The sequence below is a fragment of the Odocoileus virginianus genome, chromosome 6 (genome assembly GCF_023699985.2).
Source record: "Odocoileus virginianus isolate 20LAN1187 ecotype Illinois chromosome 6, Ovbor_1.2, whole genome shotgun sequence".
In the NCBI taxonomy this organism is placed as follows: domain Eukaryota; kingdom Metazoa; phylum Chordata; class Mammalia; order Artiodactyla; family Cervidae; genus Odocoileus; species Odocoileus virginianus.
Genome location: NC_069679.1, coordinates 69,467,819 through 69,494,220, shown reverse-complemented (window position 1 = coordinate 69,494,220; position 26,402 = coordinate 69,467,819). Strand labels below are relative to the sequence as shown.

The following is a 26,402-nucleotide window of genomic DNA, read 5'->3' as shown; positions in this document are numbered from 1 at the left end:
TAAACATTGCCAAGTGTTTCTTTCATTTTGTTTTAGCAACATTATTTTTGGAGGTCTCTTCTTTTCACCATTCCCAAGTTGCCCTTTTTCCCTGCCCTTTGTATTCTTCAGATGGATACCCCCAGTGTTCAAGGGCTGCTGCATGCCTCTCACGATCACTGTACAATCCTGGGTACAGACTCTTCATAAATTTATTTGATGAGAACTCATTCACCACAGGCTGTGCCAGGGCTTCATAAAGAAATAGAGATATTCAAAAGATATTGGTATCTTCAGGGAGTTTATATTCTTATTCACCCTTGTTGACCAGTACCTGGCTTACAAAATGGCAAGCAGAAAAGCAAAGGTGAACAGCCACTCTAAAATCTTATAAGCTAAAGGCTTATGTTGACAGTCTTGTGTTGACAGTCCATTAAGATCCCCAACCTCTTTGGCAGCAGGGACCAGATTCATGGAAGACAATTTTTCCTTGGACTTTGCGGGGTGGGGGTTGGGGGTGGGGGGTGGTTTCGGGATGTTTCAGACGCATTACATTTATTGTGCACTTTATTTCTATCATGATTACATCAGCTCCATCTCAGGTCATCAGGCATTTAGAGGAGGTTGGGAAACCCGGTGATGGATATTGGAATCTGCTCAAGAGTTGTAATGTCAAAGTCTGAGGTCAGTTCAGCCTTCTGTTGCCTGTCATGTGCTCCTGTTCATGAAGGAAGAAGTAGACTTGGGTGCTACGGCACCTTACTTACGAGTTATCCTATTCCCAGCTCCCACCTCTTACATGACTTCATTGTGGTATATACACAGAGAGGAGTGAGCAGGAGGAAGAAGGTAGGGCAGGATTGTTGTTTGTCTTCATTCACACCCTGTCTTGGGTTAGAAGTGGACTCTGAAAGAACCAGTTGGGCCATTTGGAATGTGACAATGGGTATATACCCAGATATATTCAGAAGAAACCCATTGCCTGACGCTATCTTTACCTTGTCAGCTCTGGCCAAGTAACCATGTCATGTCCATCAGCAGGAATTCTGAATCAGGATGGGGGAAAAGAATCTCAGAAGCCAAAATGCCATCCTGTACTCGTTTTAGACTTTAAAAAACACCTCTCCTCTTCTGATCATCTCTCCCGCCATTCTTCCATGGCACCAGATATGTTTGGGGATAAGTTAGTTAACAGGCACACATGTAGCAGAAAGAACACGCCTGTGGCTTCTCTGTGGCAGCACTGTGCATGTTAGTGAAGTGTTGGAAATAACTTATAGATCTACCCATAGGAGACTGGTTAAATAAATAACGGGGGCGTTGGTATAAGAACATGACATGGACATTAAAATCATGCTGTAGAAAAACAGATAATGACATTGAAAAATGTTTCTAGTGGAAAACATTGGTGGAAAAACTTGTTAACATTTGTGCAACCCAAACACTGCACAAGCAAGTACAGCCCAAATCTTGTGGAAAAAAAAAAAAAAATAAATGTGTGCGTGTGTGTATCAGGGGGAAGAATTTGTACTAACAGGCATCAGAGTTCCTCTTAGGGGAGAAATGATCTTTTTTTAGAATACCCTCATCAACTGTGATTTTATTTTTTTTAAGAAATCACTTCTGCCCATTATGTCTTCAAAGAGAGCAGGGGGAGACCCTGGGAGGAGAGATGCAGTGAAGGCTGCTGAAGGGTTTCCTGAGCAGAAAGCACTGCCTGTTCGAGAAATGTCCATCTGGAGAGACCCAGGATCATAAGAGGACCCGAGGCATCATGGCAGAGGAGTGCCTGTAAGCTGGGATTAAAGGGAGGCTCCAAGAAACAGGGCTTCCCAGGTGGCACTAGTGGTAAAGAACCCACCTGCAATGCAGGAGACTTAAGAGACGTGGGTTTGAGCCCTGGGTCAGGAAGGTCCCCTGGAGGAGGGCATGGCAACCTACTCCAGTATTCTTGCCTGGAGAATCCCATGGACAGAGGAGCCTTGGTGGGTACAGTCCATGGGGTCGCAAAGAGTCAGACGTGGCTGAAGTGACTTAGCACGCATGCCAAGAAACACGCCTGCAAGGGCTTTTATTCCCAGGACCGCTGATCAAGCCCAGGGGCTTTCCTCATCTGACAGCGGAAGGCAGCTCAGTAAGCTGGCTCCAACACAGGGCACCAGAGAACAGGCGAAGCGGGCACAGGCTGCTGGCTTAGCACCCTCTCCCTCTCCCTCTCCCTCTCCCTCTCCCTCTCCCAGGGGCCTCGGCTTCCTCCACAGCCTCCTCTCCCCGGCCCATCAGTCCCGCTTTCTTGCTTGCGAAGCTCCCCAGGGAACCCAGCAGATCACAGCACGAATCTTCTCTTCCTGGCACATCCTTGTTCTCTGCTCTCAGACTCTGAACTGGTCTGACTTGTGAGAGAGTCCGAAGTTCTTTCCCTGCTAGTTCAGTTCAAAGAACGGGTCAGAGAATCCTGGGGCGGAGGATGGACAGGGCGGAGAACAGACATCGTCTATCTGAGGCTTATTTGCCTGCACAATCTCAGGCCAGAGACATATCTGCCTAGAACCCAGCAGTTTGTAAATGTTACAAGTCAATGGCTTGACTTAAACCCTGAGAAAACGGAAGCAGGCACAACCTTAGGGGCCCCATGGTCCTTGGTCCTGCAGGAGATTAGCTGCCTTTCAGAGGAAGCCTGGTGGATTATTGTTCACCCAGCCTCGTGGGCCCAGATAGGAAACACCCACACCAAAGGCTGTCGGTTCACATCTTGCTTACCTCCTCAGCCCTGCAGACACTTAAGAGCTGAAACTTGCCCTGACCCCTCTTTTGCTCACTTGCTTCCCATATTCCCCTAGTCTCCTTTGCTGAGTCCTTTGTCCTCCCCTCTTGCACACTTTCCTGCCATAGTACGTACTGGAGTAGGAGTTAGATTTACACAGAAAGTGAAAGTGAAGTCCCTCAGTCGTGTCTGACTCTTTGTGACCCTATAGACTGTAGCCTACCAGGCTCCGCCATCCATGGGATTTTCCAGGCAAGAATACTGGAGTGGGTTGCCATTTCCTTCTCCAGGAGATCTTCCTGACCCAGGGATTGAACCCAGGTTTCCTGCATTGTTGGCAGACACTTTACCTCCTGAGGCACCAGAGAAATTAGATTTACACATAGCCACCATCTATTAAGCATCAATTACGTGCCAGGCACTGTAGTGGACATGCATGCATGTATCCTTTAATTTCAATCATCACAGTCCAATCTGGTGCATATTATTGCCTGCATGCTATAATGGAAACAGAAGCTTGTCAAGATCGGGACTGTACCAAGGTTAATGGAGGAGTAGATGGGAAGTCAGGGGTCAAAGCCAGACCCTCTTATGCTAAGTAAAGTTCCTCTCCATTAGGCCTCCTTGCTCTTAGGTTTTCTGGGGTCTAAGTCTGCTGCCTGCCTGTTCCTCTGTGCTCCTTTCTTCCTCTCTTCCCTCCTCCCCCATTTTCACTGGCACACACAGGGACACAGACTTTCTCTCCCTCAAGGTGTCAGAGACATAAGTTCCAATGACCAAGTGGCATCTGCAACCTGAGGTTCAGGTCCATTTGAGAAAGGAGCTAAGTTCTGACTCCACACAAGCAATATGCCCAGAAGCACATCCTGGTCCAGATGTGCTCAGGACCTGGACGAGACTCCTCAGAGCTCTCCAGTCTTAAGCCAAGGGTAGCAACTCTCTGAGATGTTACAGCTTAGCTAGCAACTGTTCCCTGAAACACTTGGCCCTGCCACTGCCAGCTCATTTCTTAAAAGCCTTTTACCTGTTCCATCAGAACTTCCTGGTCTAATGTAGCTAGTTTTGCCAGATACCATAGGGTGAATGATGGCCTGCTAAGAATCAAAGTCTTGAATTTTTGAATAATCTGAGAAGATCTAGCAGCAATAGGTAATATCTGGTGCCATCACTTTAGATTCCAGGGCCCAGGTAATATTTTACAGAGGCTTCCAATCCCACTCTGGTTTCTCTCGGAGACCCTCTTTTCTGATTCTATCACTCTGTGAGACTGTGGGTTCCTTTATTTTGGTTTACCTTCAGATGTGCAAGGCTACCTTGGAAATCTTGGTTGAGATCTTTCATGCCTATTTGTCAGCACGTATCAGTAAACTAGAACAAAAGAGAGCTTGTTTCCTGTTTCCTTTCTAAATCTGCTTGCTTCCAGAAGAGAGAGAGGCTAGAAGGGGGTGGGGTGGCAGGTACTAGACAGTTTTCAAAATCCTAGATGGCTCAACATTTCTGAAAGGGGACTTGGAGGGCATCTGACCCAACACCTTGCTGTTTACATATGAGGAAACTGAGGCTTGGAGTGATGTGACCTTTCCCAAGTTACAGTGCAAGTGAGCAGCAGAGTCTAAATGAGAACCCTGCTCCCACAACCCCATGCCATGTTTTGAGGAGAACACGGTGGATTTGAGATTTGGGCTATGATCAGCCATGGCAAGCATCCAATAAGAATCTGATGAGTGAGTGAGCTTCCTTCCGGGTGCTGTGTCTGAGCTACTGACGGGGCAGGATTTCCTAGACTCAGGGGCTGAAAAGAATCTTGGTCATAGACCAGCCATACGGTCCCTTCCTCCACACCAGAGACACATCACGAATGCTCAGGACCAGTCTGTATCACAAGCTCTGACTCACCTTTCTTCCCTTTCTCACCAGCAGATTCACACCATCACTCATGTGTTACTGAGTGCAGAAGGGCATCCACCCCCCTGCTGTGGGGGTACCATGCTGCCAGGACCTAGCCCTGTGTGTGCTCTGGGGTGGTGGGCACTGCAGAAAGGATAAGTCATAAGATGGGATAATAAGAGAAAGTTTGGGGCTTGGGATAATTTTGCTTGACATCTTATGTGTCACATTCTGACATGATTAGACAAGACTCGTAATATCCAGAACAACATTAAAAATTACATGTATAAGGTGGGCTTTTTTTAGGGGGAAAATAAAAGAAGCAAAACTATGCATAATCTTTCCACACAGATAATCCCGTCATCGTTTCTCGTTAAAAATAAACATAATAATGCATATACTTAGAAAAGTCATACACTATAGAAAGATTTAGAAGAAAAAGTTAAAAAAGGAACACAGAGGAACCTTAAATGCATATGACTAAGTGAAAGAAATTAGACTGAAAGGGCTACACACTGTATGATTCCAACTATAGGACATTCTGGAAAAAGCAAACGATGGAGACAGTAAAAAGGTCAGTGGATGCCAGGAGTTGGGGTGGCTAAGAGATGAAGAGGAAGCACACAGAGGATGTTAAGGGCAGGGAAAGCACTCTGTATGGTACCACAATGACAGGGACATGTCATCATACATTTGTCTAAATCCACAGAATGTACAACAGGAGAGAGAACCTCGAAGTAAACCATGGACTTTTGGTGATCGTGCTGGGTCAATACAGATTCTGTAACAAACGTACCACTCCAGGGCAGGCTAGGCATGTATGGGAGCAGGCAGTATATGAGAAATCTCTGTTCCTTACCTTCAGTTTTGCTATAAATCTTTAGGGTTAGTCGCTCAGTCATGTCCGACTCTTTGAGACCCCATGGACTGCAGCCTGTCAGGCACCTCTGTCCATGGGATTCTCCAGGCAAGAATACTGGAGTGGGTTGCCATTCCCTTCTCCAGGTCTATAAACCTTTAATTGCTCTAAAAACAATGAAGTCGTAATCATCAAAAGGAAAAATGTCCAGTTCTGTATTCAAATGAACAGCTTCACTTGCATAATTTCAGATAATCTTCTTGAAAGCAAATACTGTACTAGTGTATATGCTGATGTTAGTTTATCCTTTTTAAACACTGATCTGCATTCTGCCTTTTTAAAAAAAAGATTTTTATTTATTATTTATTTTTGGCTGAGCTCGGTCTTCGTTGTTGCATGCAGGCTTTCGCTAGTTGTGGCGACGCGGGGGCTTCTCTTTGCGGGGGCTTCTCTGGTGACAGAGCACAGGCTCTAGGCGTGCAGGCTTCAATAGTTGCAGCAGGTGGGCTCACTAGTTCTGCCTATGGGCTCAGTAGTTGCAGCTCGTGGGCTCTAGAGCACTGGCTCTGGAGTTGTGGTCCATGGGCTTAGTTGTTCCGTGGGATGTGGAATCATCTCGGGCCATCTCGACCTGTGTCCCCTGCATTGGATATGGATTCTTAACCACTAGACCACCAGGGAAACCCCTGCCTTTTCATATAATGATAGATTTTGGAGACTGGTTCCTATCCGTCCACACAGAACTCTCCCATTCTGGCTAATGGCCACCCAGTTCAGAAAGAATGGAGAATTATTCTTGGCAGAGCTGGAAAGGACCTCCAAGATTCTGGACTCCAACCCTTGGACATCAGAAAACTTGAGGCAAGATCCTTTGATTCCAGGCAGCTGACCAGTGAGAGACAGAACTTGCTCCATATCACTCCATCAAGTCACACTTCTGCTGTGTTCTCGATGGGGACGTCTGAAGACAAGTGGGGGAACTTGGCCTGCAAAGAACGGCGGTCACATTCTTCTCATCAGAAACACTTTTGTTTTATTAGCAAGTGTTTTTCTTTTTGTGGATGACCTGCATTCGGGGAATTGTTTGAGTGTGTGTGTTTGAAACAAAATGGGATAGATACTGAATGTAGAAACCATGCATCAAGAGAGTTTTCCTAGTATCTACTAGGGATACTATTCAAGGATCCCTTTTAAAATTTAAGAATTAGTGGGAATTTCATTCACTGGGCAGTTCCCACTTCTTATTTCTTGCTATTTTATTTCTATATACTATTTACTTGGCTGCACCAGGTCTTCACTGTGACATGTGGGATCTGGTTCCCTGACCAGGGATCAAACCTGGGTCCCCTGGCATTGGGAGCACAGAGTCTTAGACACTGGACCACCATGGTATTGCCCTCACTTCTTTTTTTTAAAAATAATTTTATTTATTTTTGACTGTATGGGGTCTTCATTCCTGCGTGGCTTTTCTCTAGTTGCAGAGAGCAGGGGATCCTCTCCATTTGTGGTACACAGTTTCTCACTGTGGTGGAGGCCTCTCTTGGTGCAGAGCATGGGTTCTAGGGCACTTGAGCTTCAGCAGTTGTGGCACATGGGCTCATTAATTGCAGCTCCCAGGCTTTCGAACACAGGCTCAAGAGTTGTGGTGCATGGGCCCAGTTGCTCCGTGGTGCGTGGGATCATCCCGGACCAGGGATCGAACCCGTGTCTCCCATATTAGCAGGCAGACTTTCCACCACTGAGCCACCAGGGAAGCCCCCTCATTCTTTTTCCTATTCTTTTGTCTTTCTTCTAAACACCCCCATTCACTTCAAAGGATAACTTATACTTCACTACTTTATAGTTTATAAAGTACATTCATACATTATCTTCTTGCTTCTCACCCTTACCCTGTGAGTTAAGCTGGCATGATTGTACCCATTTAGCAAGTGAGGAAACTCAAGACTAGAGGTCTTGTGACCAGATTAAGTTCACGTATGTAGTGAATGTGCCACCAGCTGTCACATGAGTCTCCTTCAGTTCCCGTCCCACTAGACACAGGGCCAACTGGATTGCTTACTGCTGGGCTTGGGGGAGGGGTTGTTTTTGTTTCCTGGGACATGAGGTTTTGGCTCCCAAAGTTAGAACTTATCAGTCAGTCACAAAAACACAAACTTAAAAATAAATACTACTTTAGAGGATGTTAGGAGAGCAAATGTTCCACGCCACACAGAATAATATTGTGTCCAATCTCATTTAGCACTTAAACCGGAACATATTTTTAAATTATGCGATCATTACTCTCATGACATTAAAACTGACCAGGTCTGCAGTAATGCATTTGGACAAGTCCAGATGTTCCTCTTGTAGTGGGTCACAAAACTGATCACTGAAAAAGTAATGGCTGAAATTAATTCCTACTCTTAACAGATCCACTTGAGTTTCTCAAGACCTCTTAACTAGAATTTACACACTCTGGATAGAGGGGCATAATAGGGTTCATTAGAAATTGTGACTCATCAAATTCTCATTCCTCTCTGTCCATATAAATTCAAGCCTCCTTCCTAGTGACATAGAACCTGGTACAGAGTATATATAGGACACTTTCCCTTTAACCACCCAGGATGGTCATGAAATGGGAATCCTAAACATACAAGGCACATCACGGTAACAAAAAAAAAAGTAGTGACTTTTTTTCCATTAAAATAAAAAAAGGAATAACTTAACAGGAGACAAGACTGGAGGATGGGCAAGCGAGTTGCCCTAAAAATGTCAAGGCTTTTCCTTGGTACGCTGATGGGATGTATTCTGTGTTGCTTGAAAAGGTAGATAGAACACGAATGGATTCATAGAAATTTCAAGGAGGCAAATTTTTGTGCCTAAGAAAGAAACTTCTAAAGATGGAGGCTGTGGGGTGAGTGTTTAGAATTATAGGCTTTCAAATTAGAGACCTGGCAGATGAGAAATTCCAGTTTGCCATATACTACTATGTGACCATGGGCAAGGGACTTAACTGTTCTAAGCTTGGATTTTCTGTCTCAGAGTTAGATAGGCATATATGTAAGTTCATGAAAGGCAGTGACCTTGTCTGTGTACCCAGCTCTCAACCTCAGTGTCTAGTGCCTATTAGTTGCTCAATTAATACTAATGAAATGCTTGAATTTCTTGGATCCTTAATGTGAGACAAATGCTAGGATAAGCATTTTCATTCCTTTCAAATGCATTCATGGAAAATCTACTGGATGCCAGAAACTGGGCCCATCACGGTAGTCTTTACTGCCGTTGTTGTGACTGTTATTATCATTGTAGCTGTTGTTTTGTGGTGGTGGTTGCTAAATAAGTCACTTTAGGTGGTGGTAAGTATCCCTATTTTTGGAAGTGTCTAAGCTCATGTTGATGACAAGGTGGTGATGTTGACAAGGAAATTCACACACCACTGTAAGGGTCATATCCAAATCCAAAATCATAATTCTGATTTTACATAACTCTCAAGCTAGCTAGTTAGCACTTCCTTAGCACTTTCATTTTTTACACACAGACACACTGTGAAAGGGAAACCTTTGCTCCACAGTCTTCCTCTGTGTAATGTTGTCTGTAATTTGAGTGCTGTTTTAAACTCCTTTTGGCTGAACAAGAAGAGAAGGTCCACTTGGATACATTTCAACCCAGGACTCTTCAGGTTCAAGTCAACTCTCCTTGGCACTACACATCACATTCTGCTTCCTTTTTTTTCTTTAATTGAAGTATAGTTGATTTACAAATGTGTTAGTTTCAGGTGTATGACAAAGTAATTCAGATATATATATATATATATATATTATAATTTTTCAGTATAGTTTATTATAAAATTTGGGAACTGTTGGTTTTGAGTCCTATCAGACATGGCATCATTTCATTGCTGATATGAAAATGTGTATGTATGCATAAAAGGAAGATAATGAGTTTTACCCTGCTAATAATAATTTCAAGGCCATATGAAATCCATGAGGAAGACCGTATGTGCCTGCTAAGTGGCATCAGTCATGTCCTACTCTTTGTGACCATATGGACTGTAGTCTGCCAGAGCTCCTCTGTCCATGGGATTCTCCAGGCAAGAATACTGGAGCGAGTTGCCTTGCCCTCCTCCAGGGGATCCTCCTGACACAGGGATCAAACCCCTGTCTCTTTCGTCTCCTGCATTGGCAGGCATATTTTTTGCCACTAGCACCACATGGGAAGCCCATAAACTCTTTTAATCTTATGTAGTATTATCTTTGGCCTTTTTTTTTTAAGTACCCTCCCCGCTGACACACACATCTCATACCGCACAGCTCTAAGAGTCTCTTTCCCAACCAGGGATGGAACATTGGTCCCTGGCAGTGACAGCACCACATACTAACCACTGGACAGCCAACAAATTCCCTTATCTTTGTTTTTTTTAATGTCTGGTACATTGTCCATGCTAGAGCTGTGGCTGCTGTTATGTGATTGGGAATGGACCACAGTATTGTCTTAGTGACAATCTGGTCCCAGCAGGGACATCTGATTTTCCAAAGCCAAATATCTGGAAATTAGGAAATTGTTGGTTAGTTGGTTGAAACACTGGGTTTTTATCCTAGTTGTATGAAGGAGGCACAACCTGGTGATGAAAGAAAACAGCTGGCAGGAGGGTCACTCCCAACCTGTGAAGCTCTGGGGACAGTTTCTGGCTGTTCCACATCTTGGTCTTCCTGTCCACCCTGCAGTGAGTCCCCATGCCTTGGGTGGGGCACTCCCTTGCATTTTGGCTGTAGGGACTCTTATTTCAAGATGTCCTAGAGAGTTGCTGGCTACAAGCCATCCAACTCATTACTTTTGTAGGTAAACTAAGGAACTTCAGAATCCACTTTAGAAACTCAGCCTGAAGTCTACATTTGGCATATTCTTTTCTTGAAAGCATTCTACAAGTTTAAATTCTCATATTCTTTCTTGGAAGATGAACTTTGAAGTCATGTTTACAGGCTCAAGATTCATTAGTCAAGGGGCTGCCTAAGGACCAGCCTCGGGTCAACAATGGCTTGGTGGGTCAAGCTCTCCCATCCATATGGCAAGATCTTGGTTGAGCATCTTACCATGAAACCTCTCTCTTCTTTCCCCTTCCTTTGCCAGTTCTTATCCCAACAACTCATCTTCTGGTTACCAGGTTAACTGCTTGTCTCTAGCTCTTGACCTCTTCTTTCAACAACTGAGTTCTTACATTCGTAATTTATCCATCTTCATGCTCAGTCCTTTGGTTCCCACACCGATTTCTGTCAGGTACCTTTTGTCTTAGAATCTGCCTCAGAGTCTGTATCTAATTTTGTCCACCTTAGATGCATGCACTCAATCATCTACTGGTGTCCCATTGCGGGGTGGCTTCAAGGGTACAGTCACATAGGACCCATGTTCAGAAGGTCCTTGTATTTGATTTAATGCTCTGCTGTTGACTTCTTGAAATTCTTATTTTATCTTTGAAACTATGTTTTGGAAGACTTCCCTGGTGGCTCAGAGAGTAAAGTGTCTGCCTGCAATGCCAGAGACCTGGGTTCGATCCCTAGGTCAGGAAGATCCCCTGGAGAAGGAGATAGCAATCCACTCCACTACTCGTGCCTGGAAAATCCCATGGACGGAGAAGCCTGGTTGGCTACAGTCCATGGGGTCACAAAGAGTTGGACACAACTAAGCAACTTCACTTTCTTTCTTTCTTTCTTTTGTAAGTGAAGCCCCATGGAATAATGGAGCATGAACATGATCAGAAGAGAGGCACAAACACTCTTTGAAGCCCCACGTAGTACCTAGCATTCACAATGCCCCATAAGCATACAGCGGTTCCACAATGAAGGGGACTTCAACAAGCATAAGGTAAGGCTGCTTGGTCTATAACTAAGTAAGCACACACACTGACAGCCCAAAGAGGCCAGGCTTTCCATTCAACCCAGAAATTGCTTCAAGTGCAGAAAGGAAGCAACAGTGCTCTAAGAAACACAAATAACCTAAAACCCCAGCTTACCCTTTCTTGCTTAAGTTACTTCCCTGTGCTAGCCAACCACTTAGGCTGAAAATGATGACAGAGAAGGAAAGATTTGGGTGGGAGTAAGGAATAGCTCCCTTTCCTTTCCTTACTCATCAGAAAGGCAAGATTGGTAAAGAGTGCACAAAAAAAGTATGCATATAAAAAGTGAAATAAAAGCAGTTGACTTCATTTTGTCAGCATTTCCACAGTTCCAGTAGGAATAAACTACATATACATGTACAAACTGCAAAACGTGAATTGTGGAACTTACGTGATTTCACATACCAGTTAAGTGCTCTTATATTTCCACTTAAAACTGGCACTGCACACTATAAAGATGAATGGTAAATTCATGCCAATCCTTTAAAATTATAACTTTCTCATAATGACATTAAATAGCAGATAAAAACACCATGTCGAGAGAGAGAGACCATGAAAGAAAGGGGAAAAGCTTTATCTTTTAAGACCTTTAAGGACAATTTTCTCCTGCTTTTTTGAAGAAGGAGCCCCACATTTTCATTTTCCATTGGGCCCCACAAATATGTAGCTGGCTCCAGTTCTATGGCCTGAAGATAAAAAAGTACTGATAAAACTGACTGTCAGCCAGGCCTTTTTCAGGTGTGGCTTATTGAGGCCGTGTCATTCCCCTGTCCTGGGACTTTTAATTCAGTAGAAATTACTTGCCCCTTTGGTAATACAAATACCCGCCCCCCAAAACATAGCTCTAAATAGATAGGAAGATGGACATAAAATGATGTGGAAGGGACTTATACAAAGTCACAGGGTGTGCTAGGAATAGGGGCCTAAGCTGACTCTCATCTAGCCTTCAGATTCAATGCCATGGCCTGTCAGCACTCATCTCCACTGTGCGCATCTGAGTCTTGAACATCATTTGAAAATACCCACAAAGTCATGCATTACAACCTTTTGATCACATCCCAGCTGGGGCCCTCACAATCCCACAGGAACAGATGTAAAGCAAAAGGCTCTGTCCTTCAAGAGGTTTTGCACAGAACATTCCAAGGCCTCAGGGGGAGTCCTGTGTCTTGTTCGAGGTCAATGGGAGTCCATCAGTTGGCCAGTATATGCCTCTTTTGTAGCCTTGGTAAGAATTACATGTCTACATCTCCCCTGGCAGGTCAGAATATCTTTTCTAATCATTGTATCAAAATCATTAGAAATTCCGAAAGAAGAAGATGCTGCCCATCTTTTCCCTTGAATTTCTTAGAGAATAAGACTACACAATCAAATCGAGAAGTCTTCCACCATTGGCCAGTTCCCTACTAATCAGAAAGAAACTCTAAGCCAAAACAGACCACAACCACAAGCACCTTGCCAATTGCCTGCATACCCTTCAAATGGTCACCTCAAGTCATCTAAATGGATTTTTAGGCAAATATCTCCTAGCAGATTCTAACTGCCCACTTGCTGTTCTCCTGGGGCCTTCAATGCAGAATGCAAGGAACCCCTGAACCTAGATTTCCTCCAGAAGCCTCACAACAGTTTTTGTTTGGTGCTGAAATGCCCTTAACAACATGGCCTAATCCTCCAGGTATTTCTGAGCTAGTCCATGTTGCTTCTAAACCCCAAAGCTCTTCCTCTATGCACAGCTGTGTAGAAGGACAGATCCTTGAGAGGACCAAAATCTTCAGACTGTTATTACCTGGAGCCCACTGGGTTGCTCAGCCAGCACTGCAGCCTGGATGGAAGGGCCAGTTGCCTTTTTGCCAGAACAAACTTGCAGTTGCGATCTCTTCCCTTCAATCAGGTGCAGGGGCAAAGATTATCTTACAGGCCACACTGCATTGCTCTGGTCCTAACAACAATAATAGGGACCATACTTCTTCCTCTTTCCATCAAATGATCATTGTAAACACGTATTTAAAAATTTTAGGTTGCCCTTGAAAATAATCTTCACAAAAAGATTTTAGTGAAATGTAAAAAATGCTCTGATACAATGGCGACTGGGCATAAAAACAGGATGCAGGAGGTCCTGCACTTTGTAAACAGTTTACATTTAAGTAAAGAAAAAGATACAGGAAGGAAATATATCACAATGGATTTCTTTAGGTTGCTGTGACCATAGGTAATTTTGCATTTTCTAAAAGAAAATACATTTGACAGGCATGCATTACTTTTGCAATCCATAAATTATGAATATTAATAAGTGGCGAGCACTGGAACAAGCAGCAGAGGGGGAAATCTGCCCTTGCTACTTTCCATTCTCTCACCACTAAAGTTTTCCAGAGTGTGTGTGTTGGGGGGCGGGGGGGGGGGGCGTGGAGGTGGAGGAACTGTTCAGCTCTTAACCCCGCCCACTGGGCTGGCCTGACCAAGGAAGACACAGCTTTAGTTTCACCATGGAAATATAACCCCTTCTGGGGTAGACGGTAGGCTGTGCTAGCCATAGGCTGGCAGCCAAAAGCATGGGGTGAGGGGCAACCCTAGAATGCCCATGGAAAATACTAAATAGAAGACTCTGCTGCCACTCTGAAATCACTGCATTAGTGATTTCTCCACCCATGGCCACTCTGCCCTTTACATTCATCAGGCAGTAGCGAATATGCCAGAGACTTGCGGGAAAGGAAGGGAATCACTATGCGCCTTGTGATTGACTGAAATACATCTATGCCATATTACTACTACTTTACCTGCTGCAGTTACCAGTAGGACTGCTATCACAGCACCATCCCCACCGTTGCTACTACTACTATTATTATTAATCCTTCATGTTTGTAAACTACTTAACAGATTTCAAAGTGCCTGGCTCTGCCTGATTAAAGATGACACTGGATATGGCCTTATGGAAGCTGAGGTAGGCTGGCACTAGAGGCATTCAAGGGAACAGCTGACTGGCACTCCGAAATAGAGACAATTATCCACATACATTTTTCATCCCTCAACTGTCTGGGCTCCAGACAAATCCACCATCCCCAGCCACACCCATTCTCCTCACCTAACTGTGCTCCAACTGTCCAGAGCTAAAGAGTTTGGGCAACTTCAAGGGTTAGGGACCAGGAGTGATGGCCTTTAATTTGATCAGAGGAGGTGGATCATTCCCAAATCCCACCAGATGGGTTGGGGGAAGACCAAAGAGTGCTTTTCGAATATAAGGCCTCTGGCAACCTCTTCCACCTTCTCTCAGGAAGGCCCTGGAATGACCCAGACTCCTCCGTTTCTAGAGACTTTAAAATTTCCTGTGCCGAAGTTAATTTTTAAAAATGCCCGACTTTGACCTTAATCTCCAAAGTGTACTCGGGAATTTCTTTTCCCAATAAAAGGACTCCCTTTTCCTCAAAGCCTAGCAGTCAGCTGGTGTGAGAACCAGTGCTACACGGAGTGGGAGGCGGGGGGCGAGAATGGAGCACAGCTCAAGCCCAACCTTGAACTAGTTTCCCTTTGAGATTGCTCTCTTCACCTGGCAACCGAGGCCCCAGCAGAGCTCGGAGAGAAGAAAGTGCATTTTGGAATCCATTTTGCTTGAGATGCTGAAAGCATCGTAGCAAACTGCCCTTTGCCACTGGGGCCAAAGGGACTCGGGCAAGGACTTGACTCAGAGATGCGGTCAGCTGGGGGGAAGGTGAGGGCCAGCTCTGGTGCCAACGATCCCCGGGGCCAGCAGCCACTGGGCATGCGGTGGGTGCGCGTGGCCCACCCCGGGTGCTGCTTCCCGCATTTGGACCCGGGTCCACGGGTAAGCAGTAGTAGCAGCACTCGCCGCCAGGCCGGCTGGGTCCCCCATCTGTCTGTCCAGCTATTTATAGGCGAGATTTACGAGGATGCGGGGGAGGAATGCGGGATGACCACGAGTTTCAGAAGGTTTAATCCTAAAAGTCACACTTTTCCCAAAGCACCCCCCACCCCGGGTTCTCCTTCCCGGAGCGGCACGGTCCCCGCGAGGGAGTGCGGGGCGCGGCGCGGTGACCGGAGGACCGGGGCCGGAGCATAGGAACCAGCTCCGGGCTGGAGACGGGGAGGGCAGGGGAAGGAGGGGCCGGGAGCGCGGCGCGGCGCGGTGCAGCTCACCTGCCAGGCTGTTGTAGCAGTCGATCTCGATGGCTTCCACCGTCTTGCTCTGCTCCTCCGAGAGGCGGCCGGGGTTGGGGGCCCCGGCCGGGGAGGCCCCGCGCGAGTCCCGTTCCCGTTCCCCGGCGGCCGGCAGCAGCCCCTTCAGCTCCAGCAACGCCCGGTGGTATTTGCCGATGGCTTCGCGGAATTTCTTATCCTTGTAGCACTGCGCCCCTTGGCTCTTGAACTCGTGCGCGCGCCGGATGAACTCGGCGGGCTCGGCCGCCGCCCCAGCCTGGCCCCGCGCCGGGGTCCCTCCGCCGCCGCCGCCAGGGACGCACAGCGGCGGCTGGGGCCGCTGCGCCTCGCCGGCCGCGGGCGGACTCGGGTTCCCCTTGGCTCCGGCCGCCGAGCCCTTCCTCTCCATTCGGCCGCCGCCCGGCGCCGCCGCGCCCTCCCGGGTTTAAACGCGGCGGGCGCCGGCCCCGCGCCTGGAGAGCTCGGCCGCGGCCGTGACACCCCGCGGCGGTCTGTCGTCCCGCACTCCCATTCTCCTCGCCAGCTGCGGGAGGCTGCGCTCTCCTCCTCCTCCTCCTCGGATTGCCTTCCCCTCCTTCCCTCCGCCCTCCCTCCCCCACTCCCGCGCCGCCCGCCCTCCGCCTCGCCCTCCTCCCCTCCCGCAACCTGCGGGCGGCGGCGACCTGGCCCCGGCGCGCTCGGGGCTAGCGGGGCCGGGGGCCGGGGGCCCGAGGGGCTTGGCGGGGATTGTCGCTGACCCGGAAGAAGCTTGGCTCGCCTGAAGGAGGGGAGGATTAGTGACAAAGACGAGCCCTTTCTTTCCCATTCAATCCAGCCCTCGGAGGCGCGCCTAGTCTGAAAGAGACGCAGGGCGGAGGGTGTGTGTGTGTGTCTGTGTGTGTGTAGGGGATGTATTGTGAGTGAATGTGTGTGTGTGTGTGGGGATGTACTGTGAGTGAATGTGTGTGTGTGTGTGGGGATGTATTGTGAGTGAGTGAGTGTGTGTGTGGGGGGATGTATTGTGAGTGAATGTGAGTGTGTGTGTAGGGATGTATTGTGAGTGAATGTGAGTGTGTGTAGGGATGTATTGTGAGTGAGTGTGTGTGTGTAGGGATGTATTGTGAGTGAGTGTGTGTGTGTAGGGATGTATTGTGAGTGAATGTGAGTGTGTGTGTAGGGATGTATTGTGAGTGAATATGTGAGTGTGTGTAGGGATGTATTGTGAGTGAGTGAGTGTGTGTAGGGATGTATTGTGAGTGAGTGTGTGTGTGTAGGGATGTATTGTGAGTGAGTGAGTGAGTGTGTGTGTAGGGATGTATTGTGAGTGAATGTGAGTGTGTGTGTAGGGATGTATTGTGAGTGAGTGTGTGTGTGTAGGGATGTACTGTGAGTGAATGTGTGTGTGTGTGTAGGGATGTATTGTGAGTGAATATGTGAGTGTGTGTAGGGATGTATTGTGAGTGAGTGTGTGTGTGTGTGGGATGTATTGTGAGTGAGTGAGTGTGTGTAGGGATGTATTGTGAGTGAGTGAGTGTGTGTGTAGGGATGTATTGTGAGTGAGTGAGTGTGTGTGTGTAGGGATGTATTGTGAGTGAGTGAGTGTGTGTGTAGGGATGTATTGTGAGTGAGTGAGTGTGTGTGTGGGGATGTATTGTGAGTGAGTGAGTCTGTGTGTAGGGCTGTATTGTGAATGAATGTGTGTGTGTGTGTGTGTAGGGATGTATTGTGAGTGAATGTGTGTGTGTGTGTGGGGATGTACTGTGAGTGAGTGAGTGTGTGTAGGGATGTATTGTGAGTGAATGTGAGTATGTGTGTAGGGATGTATTGGGTGTATGTGTGTGTGTAGGGATGTATTGTGAGTGAGTGAGTGTTTGTGTGTAGGGATGTATTGTGAGCATATGTGTGTGTGTGTGTGTAGGGATGTATTGTGTGTGTGCATGTGTAGGGATGTACTGTGAGTGAGTGAGTGTGTGTGTGTAGGGATGTATTGTGAGTGAGTGAGTGTGTGTGTGGGGATGTATTGTGAGTGAGTGAGTGTGTGTGTGTAGGGATGTATTGTGAGTGAGTGAGTGTGTGTGTGTAGGGATGTATTGTGAGTGAGTGAGTGTGTGTGTGTAGGGATGTATTGTGAGTGAATGTGAGTGTGTGTGTAGGGATGTATTGGGTGTATGTGTGTGTGTAGGGATGTATTGTGAGTGAGTGTTTGTGTGTAGGGATGTATTGTGAGTGATATGTGTGTGTGTGTGTAGGGACGTATTGTGTGTGTGCATGTGTAGGGATGTACTGTGAAAGTGTGTGGGGGGATATATTGTGTGTGTCAGTGTGTAGGGATGTATTGTGAGTGTGTGTATAAGGATGTACTGTGAGTGTGTGGTGGGGATATATTGTGTGTGTGTAGGGATGTATTGTGAGTGTGTGTGTGCATGTGTAGAGATGTACTGTGAGTGTGTGTGTGGTATATTGTGAGTGTGTGTGTGTGTGTAGGGATGTATTGTGAGTGAGTGTGTGTGTGTGTGTGTTTGTAGGGATGGGGGACCCCAGGCTGTGAAGCACATGCAGACTCACCCTCAATAGATTTCTTAAAAACTAAAAGGACCGCTGCGGCAGGAAGCAAGGGACATAGGCACCAGCTGCAGCACCTGTTTCTTTGCAGTAAGAACCAGGAGCCGTGTTAATACTTGTGCGTTAATAATTTGAAGGTGGCAAGGCCTCTTTTCCTGTGGGTACAGGTTGTCACTGAGATATGTCCCTGTATGTGGCCACCCAGGTGCCCAGAACACAGTGGGCACTTCACCCTGTAGGGCGTTGTGTGTTCTGAGAGCCGCCGTGTGCTGGCGCCTGGGTGTGCAGGCAGTTGTGCAGAATGAATCACAGACATCAGAGATGGAAAACACCTGTTCCTGTTGGTCATCAAGGCTGGGCATGTGTCCTAGTTTCCATTTACAGGACAGTTCTGCCCTGCCTCAGAAGGTTCCATCCCTTACTTCATTCATTCTTTCAGACTGCCCTGGCTGGCTGCTGGGGATTTGCTGAGGTCAAGGGGCAAAGATAATCCAGGAAGGGACTGTCCTGCTCTCTAACTAACTCCCAGTCTACTGGAGGAGATAAACCACCCACCCGTATACTCACTCTGCCAGGTAGAAATTGGTAAATGTTGCCAGAAGGAAAAGAAAGTCCTGTGGAGCCCCAAGGAAGGGAAACTTTGTGCAGGAAGCATTTGAGGCCTTGAAGGATGGGTAAGATCTGATCCTGAGGAAATAGAAGAAAATGACATCTCAACCAGAGTGAGGAAACAGCAGAGGTCCTGATGTTCGGAATCTTAGGGATGTTTACGGCATTAGTGGTTTGAGTTTAATGGTCTAAACAGAAGTAACTGAAAATGATTGGGTTAGATTATGGAAGCATTTGAAGGGGTTGCATCTGATTTTGTAAACAGAGGAGAAGGTGGCCTGTTTTTTTAGTGCTCCTGCCTCCTTTATGATGCTGAGAAAAAGATGTATGTATTTTACATCATTGGCTTTTGAAGCACGGTTTCCAGACCTGCAGCATCAGTGTCACCTGGAAAATAGAGATGCTGTTTCTAGGGTCCCACTCCAGACCTACTAAAATCAGAAACTCTAGGCATGGGGATCCGGCAACCTGTATTTTGATCCCCCACTCCCACCTTGATTCAGATGCACAGTCAAGTTTGAAGACTCTGGCTCCAAAACCTGACTACTCAAAGTAGAGGCCTTGGGCCAATAGCATCAGCGTCACTTTGGAGCCTGTTAGAGATGAAGAATCTGCAAAATCCCAGATCTGCTGACCCAGATCTATTCTCAAGATCACCAGGTGATTCATATGCTTATGAAGAGTGTGAAAAGCCCTGCTCTGGAGGATTTGCAAAGTACAAAGAACCCGCCCCCCACTCTATACTGTCACCAGGTATATTCTTTGTTAATATTTCGATATGATTCCTCTCTGTTTTTTTCTAAGCATCTATATTTGTACAAAGTGCTCTTTTAACAAACATGAGTGGTATGAGTTGATATATACAGTTTCCTGCCCTTTTTACTTTACATTATATGTAATTAAATAGGTTTTTAAAGTCTTGTTTTTAATGGTTTCATAATATTCCTTTTGTGTTTGTAGTATAGTGTATTTGATCATTTTTCTGTGGTCAGATAGATTGATTCCAAGTGTTTGCTATTATAAAGAACACTGAGATAATAAAAATAACAGATACCACTTATAACAATCCAGTGGAATAGGTTATTATCCCTATTTTAGACACCAGGTCACAGAGACTTGCCCAAGATCACACTGCTGATAAATAGAACTGGGGGACTTCCCTGGTGGTCCAGTGGCTAAGACTCCTCGCTTCCAAAGTGAGAGGCTGGGGTTGGGTCCCTCGTCAGGGAACTAGATGCCCAATGCTGCAACTAAGACCCAGCACAGACAAATAAATAAATAAAAAGTTTAAAAAAAGAAGTCGAGCTGGCATTTAAATCCAAGCAATCTGGCTTTAGTATCTATGCTCTTGAGTAACTCTATTCATACTTAGTTTTTGTCCTAATTTGTATTTCTTCACAAGAAATTATGTTAATATCTAAAAATGTCTTGAAACATACTTTGAATTTGCTTTTTAGAAAGATTGTAGTACTTGACCTCTCACCAGCAACATGCTAGTTTCCCAACATACTTGCCAACATGAAGGATTAAACTTTAAAAAATATTTTCTAATTTGATACATAAGAGCTGTGTGTTGAATGAACTGGGGTATCACTAATTTCAAGGGTGAACATTTTTCACGTGTTAGTTGCCATTTATATAGTACTGAGGGTTTTTATATGGACACAGCCTTAATGTACTAAATTATACCTTATATATTACAGCACCTTACTTTTCTAAGTGCTTGAACATCTTTAATCTTATCTAATCCTCCTCGCAGCCCCAGAGAAGGAAAATGATTCTCTACTCACACACTGAGTTTGTAGTAGTTTCTGACCAGTGAAAGATCATACTAGTTTAGTGGTTAAGATTTGGACTTAGACAGGTATAGGTTGGAATTCTATCTTTGCTGCTTCCTGGGCAAGTTATTCAACTTCTGAAAACTTCAAATATCCTTATTCATTAAATAGGGATTCTGTTTACTTCATAGGATTGTGGTGAAGTACATTGTAAGTACTCAACAGATTATAACTTTAGTTATGAGTCATTAAATTCCATCATGATTAGATTCCATAATAAATATGGCAGATTCAGTCCATATTTGCTGACCCCTGGCCCTTTTCACTTTGCAGTATTGTGTCAGGTAGAGCAAAGATAAGAAATTGAGAGTTGTGTACTCTGAGTTGTTTTTTTTTAATTTTTTAAAATTGAAAAAGTGAAAGTGTTAGTCACTCAGTCATGTCCAACTCTTTGCAACCCCATGGACTATAGCACACCAGGCTCCTCTGTCCATGGGATTCTCCAGGCAAGAATACTAGAGGGGGTTGCTATTCTGTTTTCCAGATCTTCCCAACCTAGGGATTGAACCTGGGTCTCTTGCATCTCAGGCATATTCTTTACTACCAGGGAAGCCCCTTTTAAATTGAAGTACAGTTGATTTACAATGTTATGCCAATATCTACTGTATAGCAGAGTGACTGTACACATGTATGCATTATTTTCTTGGTATTCTTTCCCATGATGGTTTATCACAGGATATTGAATAAGTTCTGTGTGCTGTATACATTTTAAACTTCCTACTTAGGTAGGAAGAGCTACTGAAGGCAAATAGTAGATGGAGATCCAAGCCTGGGGTTTGGTTACTGTCAGCAATAAGGTATGAATTTGATCATGATAGTCACAATATTTAAATGTGAGAAGTATGTGCCCAATTGTTGTCTGTTTTTACTGTGTCCTGGCTTAATGGTCTAACATTTCATTCTTCAGTGTTAGGTTTGAGACAGAGCTGCAAGAGACATGTAATACACATGGTAACTATTCTGTGTAGGAAACAGCTCAACATAAGAGCTTCAGACTAAATTGGATGAAGGAAAGCATGAGTGAGGAAGGGAGGGAATATTATGGGCGGGGGGATGGAGTGAGAGGAAGCTTACTATGCCCATCTGTCCCACTCTGCAGAGCTGTGTGTGTATGTCTAGAACTGTTTTGTTTGCTTGTATTTAGCATGCTTCTGTCTCTGTCCAAACTACTCCCTGATAAGTGTGTGGTGGTTTCTCAGAAATGGCCTCCTCCCTTCAAATGGAATTAAATAGGTGCCAGAGAGAATTTCTCAAACACTCTTTTCGTTAACTATTGACTATACACAGAGCACTGTCTTAGGAAGTGAGTGAAAATCCAAATGATAGACAATTTGGGCATGGATTTAGGATTCACAAACTCAGTGCTTCTCAAACTTTAACAGGCGTGTGACTCCACAGGAGATCTTTTTAAAAAGCAATTCCCTGATTCTACTGTTTAGGGTGGGACCCAAAAAGTGTATTTCTAACAAACCACCTGGGGAAGATGATACTGCTGGTCTGTGGCCCACATTTTGAGGAGCAAGTATTTAAAAGAAAAGATGTTCCATCTCTCCCCTTCTCTCCTGGCCTTTGCTTTCTCCCAGAGAAGACATATTCACTATTTTGGGCAGATTCCAGAAATTAATTAGTCCACACTTCACAAGGGCAGGATTCTGAACCTCCATGCAGTTTTCTCTTCTATTTCATGCACTGGGAATGGGTAAGCTGAGTCAGAGCCTCCTCTTGGGGGTCAGGCCATCTTGTTTTCTCTTCCTCAGATGCATAGCCAAGCATACTTTTTACTGCTTCCATTTCTGGCCCAGTATGGCAAGGCAAGCGAGTTCCAGAAAAGCATCTACTTCTGCTTTATTAACTATGCCAAAGCTTTTGACTGTGTGGATCACAACAAACTGTGGAAAATTCTTCAAGTGATGGGAATACCAGACCACTTGATCTGCCTCCTGAGAAATCTGTATACAGGTCGAGAAGCAACAGTTAGAACTGGACATGGAACAACAGACTGGTTCCAAATCTGGAAAGGAGTATGTCAAGGCTGTATATTGTCACCCTGCTTATTTGACTTATATGCAGAATACATTATGAGAAATGCTAGGCTGCATGAAGCACAAGCTGGAATCAAGATTGCCAGGAGAAATATCAATAACCTCAGATATACAGATGACACCATCCTTATGGCAGAAAGTGAAGAAGAACTAAAGAGCCTCTTGATGAAAGTGAAAGAGGAGAATGAAAAAGTTGTCTTAAAGCTCAACATCCAGAAAACTAAGATCATGGCATCCAGTCCCATCACTTCATGGCAAATAGATGGGGAAACAGTGGAAACAGTGGCTGCCTTTATTTTTCTGGGCTCCAAAATCACTGCAGATGGTGATTGCAGCCATGAAATTAAAAGATGCTTACTCCTTGGAAGAAAAGCTATGACCAAACTAGACATTAAAAAGCAGAGGCATTACCTTGCTGACAAAGGTCTGTCTAATCAAAGCTTTGGTTTTTCCAGTAGTCATGTATGGATGTGAGAGTTGGACTATAAAGAAAGCTGAGTGCTGAAGAATTTTAAACTGTGGTCTTGGAAAAGACTCTTGAGAGCCCCTTGGACTGCAAGGAGATCCAACCAGTCCATCCTACAGGAAATCAGTCCTGAATACTCATTGGAGGGACTGATGCTGAAGCTGAAATTCCAATACTTTGGCCAGCTGATGCAAGGAACTGACTCATTGAAAAAGATCCTGATGCAGGGAAAGATTGAAGGTGGGAGGAGAAGGGGATGACAGAGAATGAGATGGTTGGATGGCATCATCGACACAATGGACATGAGTTTTAGTAAACTCCTGGAGTTGGTGATGGACAGGAAGGCCCGATGTGCTGCAGTCCATGGAGTCACAAAGAGTCGGACACTGAGCAACTAAACTGAACTGATGGCAGGACAGAGAGCGAGAAGATTTGGGTATGTGATGGAGAAGGCAAGGCTCAACTGACCTTTAATATTGGCTTTTACTTTGCTCCAATCTTGTTTTTGCAAGAGAACTCTGCACTAAGAAATTGAGCACCTATTCAGGTGAAAATAATATTTTGACTGCTCATCTGTAGGTGGTCCTTGAATGTGTTGCTTGCTCATGGATTTCACAGGGGAGAATGAAGACTGAGTCACAGTGTGTTTCTGCTACACAGATGGCTTCATTGGTCCTTTGGCCCAAGGTCATCAAAACCTCTCCCTTCATTCCTAACAGGCCAGCACTGGACATAGGACAGTGAATCCTATGGGTGATCTTGTCACTAATGTAATAGCTCATTACTACTGAGACGCATTGCAAGATTTCTTAGAGATGTTCATGGATTATTTTGATGGGAAGAATTTGGCGTGATCCACAGCAGAAGGCACAGTGCTCCTGCTGACTTTATGGGCCTTGGGCTCTGTATCTGCCCTTGGTCCTGACCTTGTTGCCATTTCTTTGCGTCTCTGCCTTTCTCACTGCCTCCTGGTCTTAGAAGACTGAAGCTTCCCTTTCTTTCCAAACTCTCTCTGGAGCTCTCATACCTCCTAAACAGATGGCATGTGCTGCTTTTTTCTCTTCCTTCAGCTCAGTTTCTTAAGCATCTGTGAAAGACATATATTTGAATCTTCTTTATACTAATCTAAGCTGTTCAGGGTTTGGTCCCATGCCAACAAAACCAACGCTATTTTGGGGGATGTTTTTCTAATTGCATTCAACTTCACAATTTACCTGAGAAGATGACAACATTTTCATTACCAGCTTTTAATCCATATTCAACCTTCAAAAATCCCACTATGGGAAAGTGGGGGATTTTTAACTATTTCATGCCCAGATGTAGTATTAACCATATGAGGCTAATGTGAGCTTCATATTTTCATCCCCCACTGCCACCCCAACAAGAAATTCCTCTATCACATTCTAATTCAGTCTGGTCTTATTTAGAAAAACAAACCCTCTCTGCCTATCCTTACTCTTTCCTACTACTCAATCCACTCTGCACCCCTCAATCTTCCCATCTCCACTATCAATTGTGGCCCTACACAGGGGCTATGATATCAGTTATTTGGATCTGTCAGCATGTCTTCCTTAGGGGATTCTTCTTTCCCCTATACCATGGGGTCCTGGTAGAGCTGTCAATCACGGTGTCTGTGATATTATGATGTATAAGAAATATACAGTTGATCTTTTTCTCTGTTTCTGACACAGAGTTCCTAAGACCCTTGAAATTTCCTGGATGAAGAGAGCAATGAAGGTGTCTTTTTTATGTTAATGAGATGACTTTTTGGAACTCACTTAAGCACAGAAGAATTGATGCTTTTGAATTGTGGTGTTGGAGAGGACTCTTGAGAGTTCCTTGAATGAATATTCAAGACTGATTTCCTTTAGGATTGACTGGTTTGATCTCCTTGCAGTCCAAGGGACTCTCAAGCCCAACTCTCACATCCATACATGACTACTGGAAAAACCATAGCTTTGACTAGATGGACCTTTGTCAGCAAGATAATGTCTCTACTCTTTAATATGCTGTCTAGGTTGGTCATAGCTTTTCTTCCAAGGAGCAAGCATCTTTTAATTTCATGGCTGTAGTCACCATCTGCAATGATTTTGGAGCCCAAGAAAATAAAGTCTGTCACTGTATCCATTGTTTCCTCATCTATTTGCCATGAAGTGATGGGACCGGATGCCATGATCTTCATTTTTTGAATGTTGAGTTTTAAGCCAGCTTTTTCACTCCCCTCTTTCACTTTCATCAAGAGGCTCTTTAGTGCCTTTTCACTTTCTGCCATAAGGATGATGTCATCTGTGTATCTAAGATTATTGATATTTCTCCCTTCTATTGCCTCCTGAGAAATCTGTATGTAGGTAAAGAAGCAACAGTTGGAACTGCACATGGAACAACAGACTGGTTCCAAATAGGGAAAGAAGTACATCAAGGCTGTAACTTGTCACCTTGCTTATTTAACTTATATGTAGAGTACATCATGCAAAATGCCAGGCTGGATGAAGCATAAACTGGAATCAAGATTGCCGGGAGAAATATCAACCATGTGATTAGGGGGTTGGAATTTTCAGTCCTCAGACCTCCAGCCTCTGGGGAAAGGGAGAGGAGTTGGAGCTGGAGTCCAGTCACTGATGTTAATCATTTAGTTCATCATTTCTGAGTAATGAGGCCTCCATAAAAAAAAAACAGGGTTCAGGGTTCAGAGAGCTTCTGGGTTGTTGAACATATAGAGATTTAAGGAGAATAGGATGCCTGAAGAGAGCATGGAAGCTCCATGCTCCTTCCCACACATCTTGCCGTACGCATCTCTACCATTTGGCTGTTCCTGAGTTGTGTCCTTTCATAATAAAACAGTAATCTAAAGAGTAAGTGGATTTTCTGAGTTCTGTGAGCTGCTCTGGCAAATTCATCAAACGGGAGGAAAGGGTGAGGAGGGGGATCACAGTAACCTTTGATTTATAGCCCGTTAGTCGGAAGCACAGGTAACAACCTGGAATTGTGAGTGGCATCTGAAATGGGGCGAGGCGGGGGGAGGTGGTGTGTGTGTGGCAGTCTTGTAGAACCTGTAGAATCCGATGCTATCTCTGGGTAGACAGTGTCAGAATGGAGCTTAATTGTAGACACCCAGCTGGTGTCTCAAGAATTGCTTGTTGGTGGAGGGAGAACTCCCCTTGCCTCATACTGGAACTGGGTGCTCAGTACACCAAAAAGAGTGTCTGAGCCTCCACCCTCTCCAGCTAGTGCCTATTCCTTGCTTGGCCGGTCATATTATTCCATCTCTCTACCCCATAGTGATTGGTTAGGAAGGAGCACGTGACCCAAGCAGGGAATTAGAATTTTCCCTGGGAGTTATACAGACATTGGGAGACAGTGGCTCTTTAAGTTGGGAGGATT

General features: G+C 45.1%; 2 protein-coding genes across 3 annotated transcripts in view; one reads left to right on the top strand and one right to left on the bottom strand.

Moving 5' to 3' along the window:
- TTC9 (tetratricopeptide repeat domain 9) overlaps nt 1–16,113 on the bottom strand; it is a 32,080-nt gene extending 15,967 nt beyond the window's left edge. Inside the window, exon 1 of the mRNA XM_020916388.2 lies at nt 15,505–16,113. Within this exon, the coding sequence (XP_020772047.1) occupies nt 15,505–15,913 (409 nt within the window). The 5' untranslated portion in view covers nt 15,914–16,113. The remainder of the gene's footprint in view (nt 1–15,504) is intronic.
- The window catches only part of MED6 (mediator complex subunit 6), a 94,556-nt gene that overhangs the window by 10,379 nt on the left and 57,775 nt on the right, over nt 1–26,402 (top strand). The window contains exon 1 of one of the 2 annotated variants that reach the window (XM_070469562.1): nt 19,213–19,428. The exons of the other annotated variant lie outside the window; for it this stretch is intronic. Coding sequence (XP_070325663.1) covers nt 19,278–19,428 — 151 coding nt within the window. The 5' untranslated portion in view covers nt 19,213–19,277. Of the gene's footprint in view, nt 1–19,212; nt 19,429–26,402 lie in introns of those variants that run through there. 2 annotated transcript variants of the gene reach the window in all.